The sequence below is a fragment of the Haliaeetus leucocephalus genome, unplaced genomic scaffold (genome assembly GCF_000737465.1).
Source record: "Haliaeetus leucocephalus isolate CR32 unplaced genomic scaffold, Haliaeetus_leucocephalus-4.0 Scaffold395, whole genome shotgun sequence".
Classification (NCBI taxonomy): domain Eukaryota; kingdom Metazoa; phylum Chordata; class Aves; order Accipitriformes; family Accipitridae; genus Haliaeetus; species Haliaeetus leucocephalus.
In genome coordinates, this window is record NW_010972831.1 from 5,865,858 (window position 1) to 5,879,336 (window position 13,479).

The window sequence follows — 13,479 nt, forward strand, 5'->3', positions numbered from 1 at the left end:
TTCTGCGGGAAAAAAACAATGAGAAAGATTGGTCTAAATTAGGGGCTCTTCTAGCACAATTTATTCACTTGGCACTAGTCACATAAACAAAGCCATCGAAGGGGATACTGCAGCTTTGTTCACGCCTGTGATTTAGGGCAATCTTTCTTTAATTCATATCCTCTTTGCAACAGGAACAAAACTTCCTACCCTTGTATCATGTGCAATAAGTAATAATGAAGCATTAATACAACCTCTGACTTCAATGTTAATATCCTTTTCCAGTCCTTGCTAATCAGGCGATCGCACTATACTCGCCAGCATCGAAGCTAACAAAAAAAATAAACCCCACCTCTTAGGGTCTAGTACAACTATTGTGCGTCGCAATCGCATTTTGTTAGGGTTTTTTTCTCTCCTTCACCCTAGAAGACACCTTGGAACAAGAACAGGGGAAGCTGGCTGAGATCACCCGAGTACTTCTGCTCCTGCACCAGTACTCGCGTAGCTTGCCAGGCGTTGTGGCAGTTGCTGCACTGGGTGCTCCTGTTGACCTGTCTGTATGATCTTGTTCATGAAACTAACATGTTCTTTATAAAGTGAATAAATTAAAGCTAACCATTTATCAGCATTGCGACTTTCCATTTGCAATCTTGTTCTACAGTTCACATATGAGTTTAGTTATAACCATGTATTAGTCATCCATATTTTATTTATGAAAGCTGTTTATACAGGAAAAACTGTTGAAGTTTTACCAATATCTTAATAAAACAGTAATTTAAACCACACTTCAGATAGTCTGTTTATTTAAGAGCTACCAAAGACAGCAACCAACATCTGAACTAAATGTCTTTACTGTGGTGCAAGCAGATTTCCTTTGTGTGACATGTAACAGAGAACGACACGGCTCAGCACTGGCCTGTACAGTACTTGGGGCCTGCTGGTTTCACAGCCAGAAAGGGAAGGGGCTGTTAGGGCACAGCCTACATTAATTAGATAAGTCTTCCAAGCCTCTTTCCCCACCTCTTGTTTAAAAACCAGCTGTACATAACAATATCTATATAACCATAAGGTGAGCAAAGCACGATGGTACCAGCTCCTTTCTTGTCCCTGCAAAGGCTGGACACAAACTCCCGAACCGATCACACAGCTAATCAAAGTAATTTCCTTCAGCTTGGGCCTCTTATTAAGAGTAAAGCATCTGCAAGTGTTGAAGAGGCAGAGCTCCGTGATTACTGCTAATTGAGCAGTGTATAATAATCAACATGCAGTCCAGTACAACAGTAAACACTCACAATGCGCTAGCATCGCGTGCAGCTTGTCACAGGCCACCGTCAGCGCGCAGCAGCAGCAGGAACGATCTGTGCACGAGGCAGCTCAGGGCTCCACCTCCTTCCTGCAGCCCAGAAACACAAAACTGTGGCTCTTCCTCAATTCCTATTTGAATATTGGGGATTTAAGCACTTGGCCTGGCTTCTACGAACATAGCTTTAAACAGCCCAGATGGGTTTAAGCACTTTTCATTGAATAATTCAGGAAAAAAGGGACAGGTGTATGGCAGGAAAAAGTTATTCTATAAGCAGTCAGGCATTACAGCAACCCTGTACTAAAGCGCAAGTCAAGCATGGCAGTAGCAGTGTACTACTTCCCCTGGCAGCCAGCCTCTCCCCTTATTTACACACAAACGTCTAAAACTTCATACCAGATTTCAACATTCATTTTATTAACAAAGTGCAAACAGTTTCAAACTAGGAGTTGTACAGCACTGACACCATGGAACATTCATACAGAAACAAACGTCAGTACAGCCAGCTGAGACAAGGACAACTATCGGTTACAGTTACTCATGCTTTATCGCTAACCAGGTATTCAGCTTTCATTGTAGCTTCACAAGTAGTTTAGCAGCTCAAAACGCGATGCACAGTGGCAAAGAGTTTGGCAACGGGTTCAGTTGGTCCATACCCACAGTGAGGAAAACAGCTCCTGTGCCAGCTGCCTTACCCCAACCCTCCATCCATCACGTCTGCAGGACGCGGCAGTCTTACACAAGCAGTTCATACCACTTAAAATGAGGACACGCACGCGTTTGTGGTTATTCCAATGACACAATAGGGGACACATCCTGAAACAGGGCTCCAGCACCTTTTGGACATTTTTTCAGAGCATCTGAAGCTGGCAGAGCCAGCAACCTTTAGTGTAAGGCCTTCAAAGGTCATTTTGCCCCAGAAACAGGTTTAAGATGAGTGCAGAAGAACCACACGAGGGTGTCTGACAGAATGGAGTGCTCACACAGCCACCAACAGCAGCCTTCGACTAAGCTCCAGTGAATAAACACACCTCTTCCCAGGGACACGAGCCAGCAGGTCTTCGAGGTTCTCTATCTGCTCCAAAGAAAGTCAGCTTTCATTGAAAACCCTCATACAGGGACAGCGTTACAGCTCCAAGCAGACACCATTTTAGGAGTCAAAAATTTGATGCCAGGTACTTAAATCCAAACAGTTTTCTAGTGACAACTCCATCAGCATGCAAAACTCAGCCAGCCCTCCCTCAGCACTGTGTGATTTCTAAAGACTCCTTAAACCCAAAGGTAGCCGCGTGGCCCTGAGGAGGCAGGGCAGCCCCACGGCTGCTGGTCAGGCTGCGCAAACACCCGCCCATCTATGCACGAGAAGACGAATGCTGCCTCTCACCTCTGCAGCTTGAGGAGCAGCATGGGAACAGTGCGTGCCCAGGGCTACAGCCGCCTCGAAGGCCAGCTAGGGCAAACGGTTACAATTACCTGGTGCTGTCTTCTCCAGTAACAAAGCCGAGATCATCGGGACCGACTTGATCACCCTCTGGGAACATCGAGCACCGCTCCGAGGCTGAAAACAAACCAAGCAAAAACCCAGTCACCTTTACCAGATGAGCAATCGGAACACAGCAAGTTAACGTTTCATCACCTGCGAGGCCCGCTGTGTTGTACTTCATCCCCAGTACACGGGTACACGATGTGCTTGACACAGAGTTAGGACTGCCACAGGGTTTTAAATTTAAGATACCTCTAAGTCAAGCACTGATAGGAGCAACGTTTTGGTTCTCCTGATGAGTTGTGAGGTTTTACTGCCCGCTGTAGACACACAGCGAAGCAGCAAACTCCAATTACCGAGCCAAGGTGTTAGGCCATGCCGCTAATGCAGTGTGGGATGCTTATTCAGGCCAAAAGTCAACTTCACCTAGCGTCAGCCGTCACCTTACAGCTTTTAATTTGATCAGAAGGTTAAAGCTTTTCAGAGAAATAGGAGATGAGTTTTTGAAACTACACTGAAGTGCTCAAAGCACAGTCCTGCCAATTAAGATGCAAATCCATGTCTGCGGCAGTGGTTACCTCCCTGAAATTAGCCTACTTACAGTGCTGATCCTGGTACGCAGGGAGTCCCAATTCAGGAGAACTAGAGCTGTGGGTTTTCCAACACTTCCCTGGGAGACTCACCTAAACTGACTTCTCAAGGCTAGGAAGAGTTCCCCTCTCCTGCTTTGATCTGTTTTTAATTAGGATCCCAGGAGAGGAGTTCCAAATCTTACTGGCGCTTGCTTGAGCGTTAATACCTCTACAGGACCATCTGGGATCTCCGCTTTTGCAGCGTTCTGTATCAGAGGAGCTCAGAGGCAGACGCGCGGGAGTGTTTGGGGAGGGGGGCTCACACGCTCGATTCTACCTTCGCTTGAGGACTGGACAGAGAAGGTGTGGTTAAACCCCTCCGAGGCAGAGGTGGCATCCTCCTGCTCTTCGTTTTCTGTGTCACATTCAATGTCACTGTCACTGCTCATTCCTGGTAGGAGATGAAGGACATGCTTCTGACATACCCCAGCTGCAGAAAAACCCAAAAAACCAGAAACCACAAGGCAAAAACGATAGCGGTATGATCTACGTAGCTGGAGCATTCAACTTTTTCACACGTAAGAGTTACCAGTATCAAATACCAAGAGCTGGCAGGAGAACAAGAGAGAAGGAGCACGTTCAGAGCTAAATGTATTTACCAAAGCACTCAGGAATTTGACAGAACAGTGGGTACCAGCTTTGAAACCGGCCTCATTCTGCCATGCAGCTTAGCTTAAGAGGAGCAGTTCCAACATGCCACCAGCTGAGCACGGACTCAGGTGTCCACAGCTCCCTCCTGGCTGAGCTGCACTCCCCTGCCAGCTGCTCAGTCTACCTCTACAATTAGGACAGAAAATAAAGGTTGCTTTTTTAACATTTAAGAGGGAGTAAGACCCATGGAGCAGATGCACCTACCAGACCCTTTAAGCAGCAATACTCTATTCAAGTCTCTCACACAAAACCCACGCTTTTCCTACAAAAAAGAACCATAGCTGTTGATAATCAAGATGGCTTCCTCTGTTTTGGCAGACCTTGAGCGTGCATTGACAGCAGTGAAAACTCTCCCTTTTGTACACTTTTGTAGGTGACAAAAGGGGTTTGCTCTGTTCTTTTACTTCTTCAGAGCTGATACTCACTGCTAAGAAAAAGCAAGTAGTTAAGTGAGGTGCCAAGTCTACTATAGTTTTTCCTCTGAAGGGAAAGAAATTGTAATATTTGTTTCCTGGGGTTTTTAACAATGAAGTATTTCAGTTTTTTAAAACATTTTCCTATTAGGCTCTCTGCTATAATAGGAGAACTGCAGGAGAGCACATCACGATCACGCTGCAGTGACTAAGAGCAGAAATTCAGTTTTGTCACTGAGAGACCTTCTGTAAATGCCAACTCCTACACAATATTGCACACTGCAGATAGAGATGGATGCTGGCACCTTAATATAGGCTTTGCGCTACAATTCAGTCATTGAAATTCAAATTAGTGCAGGGGTGGAAGGCAGGAGAGTTTTCGCAAGATAAGAAACACTCTTCTTTTACGTGGACTTTCAAAAAAAAAAAAAAGCCAGTAATATTTTTTTCCAGCATGGAAAGGATGCAGGAAGGGAGGGGGAAAAGTTTCCTCCAAGTCTCTAAGGTAACTGGCTTACGTACCACAACACCTGACACGAATGAAGTGTTGGAGAGATTCTAGTGCGGACGTGGAGGTAGTTACCAACGTGGTTTGTCCCTGAAGGCAGAAGACTTAAAAGCCAAGGTCACTGGCTACTGTTATAATTAGATAATTTTCAAGGCCATGCAACTGAACACCAAAGCAAAGACCTGGAGACATATCAAGAGGTCCAAAAAGAAACTAGTAGCCCAGAGAAATAGACGGCACCATGTAGCGTTATCTGCTGGGTCTTCATGCTCCTGCTGCACCGTAACATCACTATGTCTCCACAGACAGCAGTGACACAGAGATGTTCTCTCCTCATTCAGATTTATACTACAGCGAAGTTCAACAACCATGAAAACAGGTTTTATTAGTTGGGTTTTTTTTCTTTTCTCTTTTTCTTTCAAACTATTTCCATTACAGAAATGGATCATCATAGTGTTGTCACACTGCAGTGCTGTCACATTGCATTTGCCCTCTACAACATCCAATTTACCTTCTTCTGGCCCTGCAGAAGCACCTTCAGAAAGCATGCCCTGCAGTTCACCAGTTTCAGAGCTGCTCTCCAGACCACCTGACTGTGCTCCTTCTGTACGACATCCTTTAGAATTTGACCTTAAGAAAGAATTTAGGAGAAATACAAAAACCCACGTTAGAAATTCAGCTTTAATCCAGCTATGGAAACAAATCCTTTTAGTGCCACATCTGGTTTTACTCATTGTTTAAGTCTCTTGCATACCCACTTAAACTTCCAGTTTTGATTGATTGAGAAATATTTAAAATCTAAAAAAAATAAGCCTGGAAAAGTTTATTATGCGTAGTTTCCAAAAATGGTGACTCTCACTATTTAAACAAACAAACAAACCAACCCCAACCAAGTAATCTGTTGCATTTAGCTTAGTTATCCAACCAGGTGTTATTATGAAATTGCTGAAAAGTAGAGTCACAGTGAAAGATACTGTCATACAGGGGGAAATCAAAATTGCTAACTTTCAGTTAGAGGATATTTTGCAAGGAATAGTGGGAAAACAGACTGGGCTTGCCTTTCAAACACAAGCTTCAGACTACAGCCACAGCTGATCAAAATAAAAGAAAAAATAAAAAAAGATGACTTGTAACCTAGTTGTAAAACCAAAAATTGATATCCAGAGGGAACAGCAGCAACCAAGCAAACTTCAAAGTAATCTCTCTTCCATGCTACAAGCACCTGGTTTCAGTAGATTGGTATTTTTTCTTTCTAGATCAAGGGAAGGTGGAGGAGGACATAACAAGAGGAAAAAAGAATAAAAACCTTACCCTAGAGCACCAACTTTTCTGGTCTTCTCTACAGCAGCTAAGCCATTTAGGCCAGAAACTCCCACATCGGAATCTGAACCTTCACAAGGTCTTTCTTCTGGCTTAGGCAGCGCCTCAGACACACTGCTGTTAGCCAGGGGCCTGGAAGAGTGATGCCGACTGCTCAACTTTGAACTCCCTACGCCACCTGAGAAAAGAGGGAGAGAAACTCAAAGCACATCAAGCCTCATTTCAAAAGGCTAAGCATCCAGTTGTTTTACATCACCAGTTTGGTTACAAAACACGTGTATGCACAAGCGCATCTTCCCCACCCTCACTCTTAAAACCTTACATTTTCAAGTCAATGTATGGGCAACACATACCATTTGATATCCACTCTCTAAACACACAGAGCTTCTGTTTCAGCTGCCATGGGAGCTCAGCTGATGGGAGACTCTGGTCTCTATGTGCTTACAGATTAATCCTTCCCCATCTTGTGTAGTTAAAACTTATCTTCTACTTATCTTCTAGTAACACAGCCACCCTCTTCACTGTCATTTTTCCCAGCTATAGAGGCAAAGTCTTTTGGCTGCAGTAAGGCAGCCTTTCTAGTCCTGGACAAGGGTGAAACTGGGCACAAACAGTATCTCACCCAAGTCTTCTCTATCTATTTAGCATTATAAGAAAACACTTGCCATACCCCATTCCAAAACTCCACTGGGCAAAATAACAATTCCTGTGTTAGGTGTTTCATTTCATTACCGCTTAAGGAAGGGCATCATAAAACTCAGGAGCAGCAATATCATACAACTCTTTCATCACATATATCCGGAGTTTTCAGGAATTCCCTTTAAGTCAAATCACAATTTAAGCCTGGGTCAGTATTTTTTGATCTATGATTTTCATTATAAAGTTAGCTCCTGAAACATCTTCAGAGAGACAAGAAGTAACATGTAACACATACATTCATGTTCTGGTAAGTCAACTGCACGGCACTGTTTCACAGCAGATCAGCTATCAAAGGTACAATAACGTTAACTAGATTTGAGAAAGGATCCAGTCAAGTTTCAGGGAAATTTCAGCTGCCAAGTAAAAGATTTCTTGAAAAGTTTTTGTATAACAGATGCTAAGATGCATCCCATCACACAAGTAAAGATGACCTTATTTACCTTCAGAAGTTTGACTGTCTCCCTTTAAACGAAGATTGCTATCCCCACAGTCCATAGCTCTTCGTAAAGACAGACTACCTGCTGGTCCAGAGCGAATAGGTTTGGGAGAATTACTTTTCTTACTTGCAGCTGCAAAAATATTTTAAGATGTGACAAGTGTTCAGTCAAACTGCTGCAGTATTCTGTCTTTATGCTTGTTTTAAGTGAAGTTAAGCTCCATACTAGTCTCATTGCTCATTAACTCCCAATCCTGCACAAAACTCCTTCCACGCCCTTCCTGTCAAAGATGCAGCCTAGAGGGAAGCTTAACTAACTATGGATGTGGCCAACACTACACCAGTAATGCTCAGTTGCTTTACACTAAGACATCCTTCAGAAAGCCCTCACCCAGATTCCTTCAGCCATCAGGACAGTGTAAAAGGATAAGGATAGCCAAAACCATCCCTTCAGCTCTTAAATTCAAAGTCCAGTGTAACAAAGGACCTCAAAAGCAAGAGTGCAAGGCAGGCTATGGGACTCGCGCTGTTTACCACTTCCCAAATTAATCATTCTCTGAGCACGTGTCAGTGTGGATCCTCCTACAGAAACTCCTCTAGGTAGAGGAATGGAGGAGTGGTAGCTGGAACAGCAAAACACCAAGTTCTACTGCCACCACACCCCATAAAGGTGGGGGATCTAGGCTTCAATGCATCAGAAGATTGCTCCTGTTTTACAGAGCACTGTATGCCTGTTCCTCTTGTTCTGATGCAGAATGAAGTGACTGTGCCTTAGTAACCTTTGAGAGACGAGGCATTTGCTAAGGAAAGAGCTGGTATTGAAAACCACACAACGCACAAAAGCTAGCACTTCCAAAGTAGCTTGATCTTTCCGTGGCTTATTGATGGTACAATTCAGGGCTCCAAACTCTAACACAACTCTTTCTCTTAAGCTGCATCATCAGAGAAGAAATTCTCTGCTCTGTGGGAGTGATGAAATGCAAAACAGACCTTTGCTGGAGTTGCAAAAGCCCCATTTTGCAGGTTAATATTGAAAGGGATAGAGAGGAATGGAACTATTCTACTGGTTCTTTAGTCCACTCATTTTTAGAATGTATTTCTTACTCATCTTAGCTCCAAAATGCAAGCAGTAACTTGAATCAAAACCCAGAAGGCTGGAAAATCATCTCTCCCAGGCAACAGGGAAGCGAGAGAGGATTAGCAATTGGTGCTTTTATTCAGGATCATAAGCAACAAAGCACTTGCACAGCCTTTGTGCTGGTATCCAAAAGATGCCACACTGGCTTACCAGTGCTGCCACCAGAACTCAGTGACAGCACCCGAACAGACTAAAAGGCAGGCACCTTTTTGAAAGAACTCACCTTTCAAAAGGCAAAGTCCCTCCAGAGAGAACCTTGGCTTACTTGAATTTTAGCAAGATTTCAAGTTACTAAAGCATAGCAAGTCTGAAGTTTTTAAATTTTGTTCACTAGCAAGCATCATGGAACACCCTCAAGTTCATAGACAGGCCAGACGCAGAGCAGCAGTCAACAAGACATGACCTTCAGCTAGGATCAGTTCAAAACTGGATTAAACTTCAGAACATTCTCACTGCATTAGGTGTGTTACTGGTTGTGGAGCAAAAGTTTTGGCGCTTTTACCAACAAGGGCTGAAACCAGTTTCAGTAACATTTACTTACTCAAAGGCAGTGTGGGTTTTACGTTTCCAGATTCTTACAGCTGAACTTGAGTATGAGTAACTATAAAAGGTCTATTTCCAGATGCCTGGATATATAAACCTATAAAACCGACATCTGTAAGGGCAACATTTAAACCCCCCCTTTTCTATGCACTTACAATTCCTTATGTAACAACTGGTAACTGAAGACTTTGCCAGTAGTTCCATTCCTATTTCCTGCAGCTTGCTGCAGCTTTCCGTTCCACAGGCAGCTAAAGCACCTTGCTCAATGGAGAAGAAGCTGGGCTGTCCATCACATGAGCCAGCATTGCTGCTTCTCACTTCTGATAGTTGGTTTTTTACATCAGACATTTTGCTTCGAACTTCAGCCATCTGAGTTTTAAGTCTTTTCAGCATCTTCAAGTCAGGTGGCACACGCCACATTGCCTGGTGCCTCCGCTGATCTCGATCTTTTAGAGAATAGGATGATGCTTTACCAAAGGAAAGGTTAAAGAACACAACAGGTAAATAAAACTGTTCTCAAATAAAAACAGCCATCTATTTTTAACAGTTGTAAGAATTCTACCTTTTGCCCTGCTATAAAAATGAGGGACAGAGAGACATTCTTCTGCACTGGTATGCAACCTAAATATTATGGTGCCAAGCACTGCACAGGTACTGGGACCACAGATTTTCATTCCCTGCCTGCCATGGAAGAAGGCCCCCAAACCTGCTCACTGGAAGAAGCAACGCTCCCAATACTACTGCATGAATTCTGATGACAACTGAGCTACTACTCTATGTTGCCAGACAAGCCTGAGTTCACAAGCCTGGTTGCCAGTTCATGTCAGATTTGTTACATGTTTTTATAAAATCTGTTGCATGCACGTAAGGCGCTCATACCACCAATGTATCATGCTAACATACAGAACTCAAAGAAATCTGAAACTAGGGAAGGAATTCCCTTAAATACCTAACAACAGAAGATTGGGTCGAGGAGCTAATACCCGAGTAAGCCTACGTGCTGCTCAGCCACAATTAGATCAACTTTGATGTCTATTTGAAATGCTATAAATTCCGTAAGTGTTTCACTGCAAATTCAGCTGTTCAAAACTGTAAAGCCAAGTGGCTCTTAGAAACCTTCACCTTAGGAGGTGAAGTCTGGCAAACTCCAAATATAACAGCAGTTTTCTCTTAGTTGACCAACTTGAGTAAGCTCTGGGAACAGTCAAACCTTAAGGGAACCTCAGCCAAACAGGTAATTTCAGCTGCATAGCCAGCAGCTGAAGATGACCAGGAAGCCATTCAACACAACAGGAGAGCTTAATCTTGCTCGAGTAGTGCAGCACAAAGTGCAACGCCCTCTCTTAAGGTCCTCTTGTCTAAGCCTTTCTCCAGGCAAAACAGAGCTGAGACTTAGTCATGTGCTGCCTGCCCTTTTTGTACTTATGGAAGCGACTTCCATTTTTGGAAATATGGATTACATTCAGCAGAAAATTCATCTGCCTGTTTATGTGACTGCATTTAAAAAGGCAACCATAAAGGAACAAATAGTTTGAGCTAGCTTTTAGATTCAGTAACACCAACGTCACTGTTGCAGCAAAAGCAAGCATTTATTTGTAGCAAATGGACCATTATTTCTCTTCTGTTCTATTAAGTCACCAAATGGTTGTTTCACAATGACCTGAAATAAGATGTTGCAGTAGTGGGCCAGCTAGCTCCAAATAAGTCTTAATCATGATAAATGTATTATTGAGGTTTGATTTAATTGTAATTCTTCACTAACAAAACAACAGAAACGAGCAACCTTCAGTGATAGCCGTGGGTGCCAGAATTGCCAGCTATCTTGCTTTTGCTGCACATGAAGTTAATTGCTGTTTTCGGTTGAAGGGTCCTAACTGAACGACAAATACTCTTTGAAGTCTTCAATTATTTAAATACCATCACTATTTTTGGCTCCTGACATTTTGATCCATTTTCCTTCCACAAGTGCTTACATGTGCTTTTCCAGCCTTACTACTACACACATTTTTCTAGTTCTGTTCTAAATGCTATTTTCATACAAAAGTATATTCCAGGATTTATTTTCTAGTTAGTATACACTGCGCTCCTAGTACTCTCAGCCATTAAGTGTACAAACTGTGTGAAGTGAGAGGTGTAACTGCTTCCTCAGCAGATAGCTGTTTCGTGTTGTTTTGTTTTCCAATGCTAACCCCTTCTAGAAACAGGCCTTTCATTCATCTCCCACAGTTGTAGTCAAAGAAACTGCATGAACTGTCTCTCTACAATGTTGCTACACAAAACAGCCAGCCAGTTCAGTCACATCCCCCAAGAAAAGATGAGAAGGCCCCCCTTGATACACACTTCTGTTTTTAGTTGAGTCATCTGGTGTTCTCAAGCTGAGGTCAATCATTAAGACAATGAATGTGTTAAGAGCAGGCAGTAAGATGCAGCATACCGATGAGCACAGATGAGGATACGGAAGCCTAGCTATCAATGAAAAGGACTGCCTGTCAACCTCTTTTCCCCCTCCCCTCCTCAAATCTGCTTCTAACTCTGGGACTGCATTCTCAGAGACCTTTTCCACATTGGAATTAAATCATCTGATATGTGATGTACAGTTACCTCTGTTCTGCAGAAGAGAGGCAGGGGGACGTGGCTGAAGGCCCCAAAGGTTTTCCATACCATTTCTGTCTTTTAGATCCAACAAGTGGATTAAAATTAAGGGATCTATATCTAGTAAACTGCTACTGGCTGTTGAGCCTAGGGCACTTCCTCCCCGCCTTGAAGGTCTTCCACTTGCACTGGTGTAACCATGGCTAGTACCTAAGGAAGAGTTATAGAGAAAGAGTGTGCATATACATGAGACAGGTGATGTATTATTCCCTGTAAAATTAAAAGACAGAGTTCTACAAGCAGATTAGGAGTGAAAACATTCCAAGAAACTTAACAAGACATCAGTATTATTTCATGGATTTATGGATTTTGAAAGCAATCAGATATGCTTCTAACCAAAAGTTTAAGCTAAAAAGCACCGGGCAGTGGGGAAGAAGGGGGGGGAAAGAAAAAAGAAAAAAAAGAGTACTTCACTTCATACCTTTTATGTAAATCTCTTGAATAGATTGGTAAACAAATCAATACAGAGAGCATTTATCCTGAAGACATGCACATAAATTTTCTACGTGTCCCCATCCCTCCCCCCCAATTAGATTAAGGGGGTGAAGGAGGTGGGGATCTTCAGTGAAGTTCTGCTCTGTGTTATGTTCCCAGTACATAGTGGCCAAGGCACTCAAAAGATGAAGAGAGTCTTAAGAGAAAATAGTTAGATCTGTGAGATTAAAATTGTACAGTTTAGTAAAACTCCCTTCCAACACAGACAGGTGACACTACCAGCATTCAGACTGGAAAGCAGTGCAAGCAGGTAAATGCAAGAAGCTCAAGTGAAGAGACTGCATCAGCTTTTACAAATGCTGTTAAAAATTACTTTCTAAAAGCTCCCAAATAAATGCTGTTTCTACAGCCACTGTGCTCCTACTCTAAAGACTATCCTTTCAGAAGGATACTTTCGAGTAGTTTTGAAACAGCAGCTAGAAGCAGGACAGTTAAGGAACTCTGTCTTTCAAGCACTAGCAGACTTCCACAGCAGCATAAATACCACTTCCAGTGAATGCCACTTCTGGTATCTTTGCCATAAATAAATATACTGATATTCCATATAAATATTTCTTCGAGTCTTATTAACCTATGGCTAAATTGGGCTATAATCACCTCTAGGCTGCAAGAAATCTTAGAGCACCTTTTCATTATTACATTTAAAATGTATTTCTGCTGGACTTGTAAGGATTCTTTACTTCATTCCCTCCAAGTACTTCAGGTTTTACAGTGCACTAAAACCTAAAGTGAATGTGTCACACGTTCAGGGGCCACACAGACATCAGTAAAAATTGCTTGTCAGTCTGCTCTTTTGATCAGAATGAAAGTGGTTTCAAAGAGGCAAAAAAGCCTCCCTCCAAACTTATGCATCATTTTTACACAAGCACATTCAGAAAATTTCTCCCCCTTTTTTTTAATGCACCAATGAAATGTTTCTGCTACACTGCAATAATCAGTACAAACCACATGATGCAGCATTTCCAAAAATAGAAATGCCTGCAGAACACACAGCTTGGTCTTGCTTCCAAGAAGAACAGGGGAAGGAATCCAGCAGCGTTTCGCATATGTGGGAATTCTGAAGGCTGTTTTTCATACCTGATGCTCCAGGAGTAGCAGCAGCTGCTGCATCCTCCATGAGATCTCCTTCTTCCAACTCCATATTACTGCTATATTCCACATCATTTTCTCCAGACCTTAGGAGATGATTGGGGTGGAAAAAGGAGAATACAATTATTAGCTTTTTTC

At 42.8% G+C, this 13,479-nt stretch overlaps 1 protein-coding gene across 8 annotated transcripts in view; it reads right to left on the reverse strand.

Moving 5' to 3' along the window:
- Positions 1-1,680: 1,680 nt before the first annotated feature.
- TRIM37 (tripartite motif containing 37) overlaps positions 1,681-13,479 on the reverse strand; it is a 30,951-nt gene continuing 19,152 nt past the window's right edge. For 2 of the 8 annotated variants that reach the window (XM_010573757.1, XM_010573753.1), the window contains 8 exons: positions 13,330-13,427; positions 11,707-11,907; positions 9,261-9,572; positions 7,429-7,557; positions 6,281-6,467; positions 5,481-5,599; positions 3,675-3,827; positions 2,219-2,840 (listed from right to left, as the gene is read on the reverse strand). In XM_010573757.1, the coding sequence (XP_010572059.1) occupies positions 2,752-2,840; positions 3,675-3,827; positions 5,481-5,599; positions 6,281-6,467; positions 7,429-7,557; positions 9,261-9,572; positions 11,707-11,907; positions 13,330-13,427 (1,288 nt within the window). In that variant the 3' untranslated portion in view covers positions 2,219-2,751. Of the gene's footprint in view, positions 2,841-3,366; positions 4,175-5,480; positions 5,600-6,280; positions 6,468-7,021; positions 7,108-7,428; positions 7,558-9,260; positions 9,573-11,706; positions 11,908-13,329; positions 13,428-13,479 lie in introns of those variants that run through there. The other 6 variants (XM_010573754.1, XM_010573756.1, XR_774763.1 and 3 more) reach the window with 6 other exon arrangements.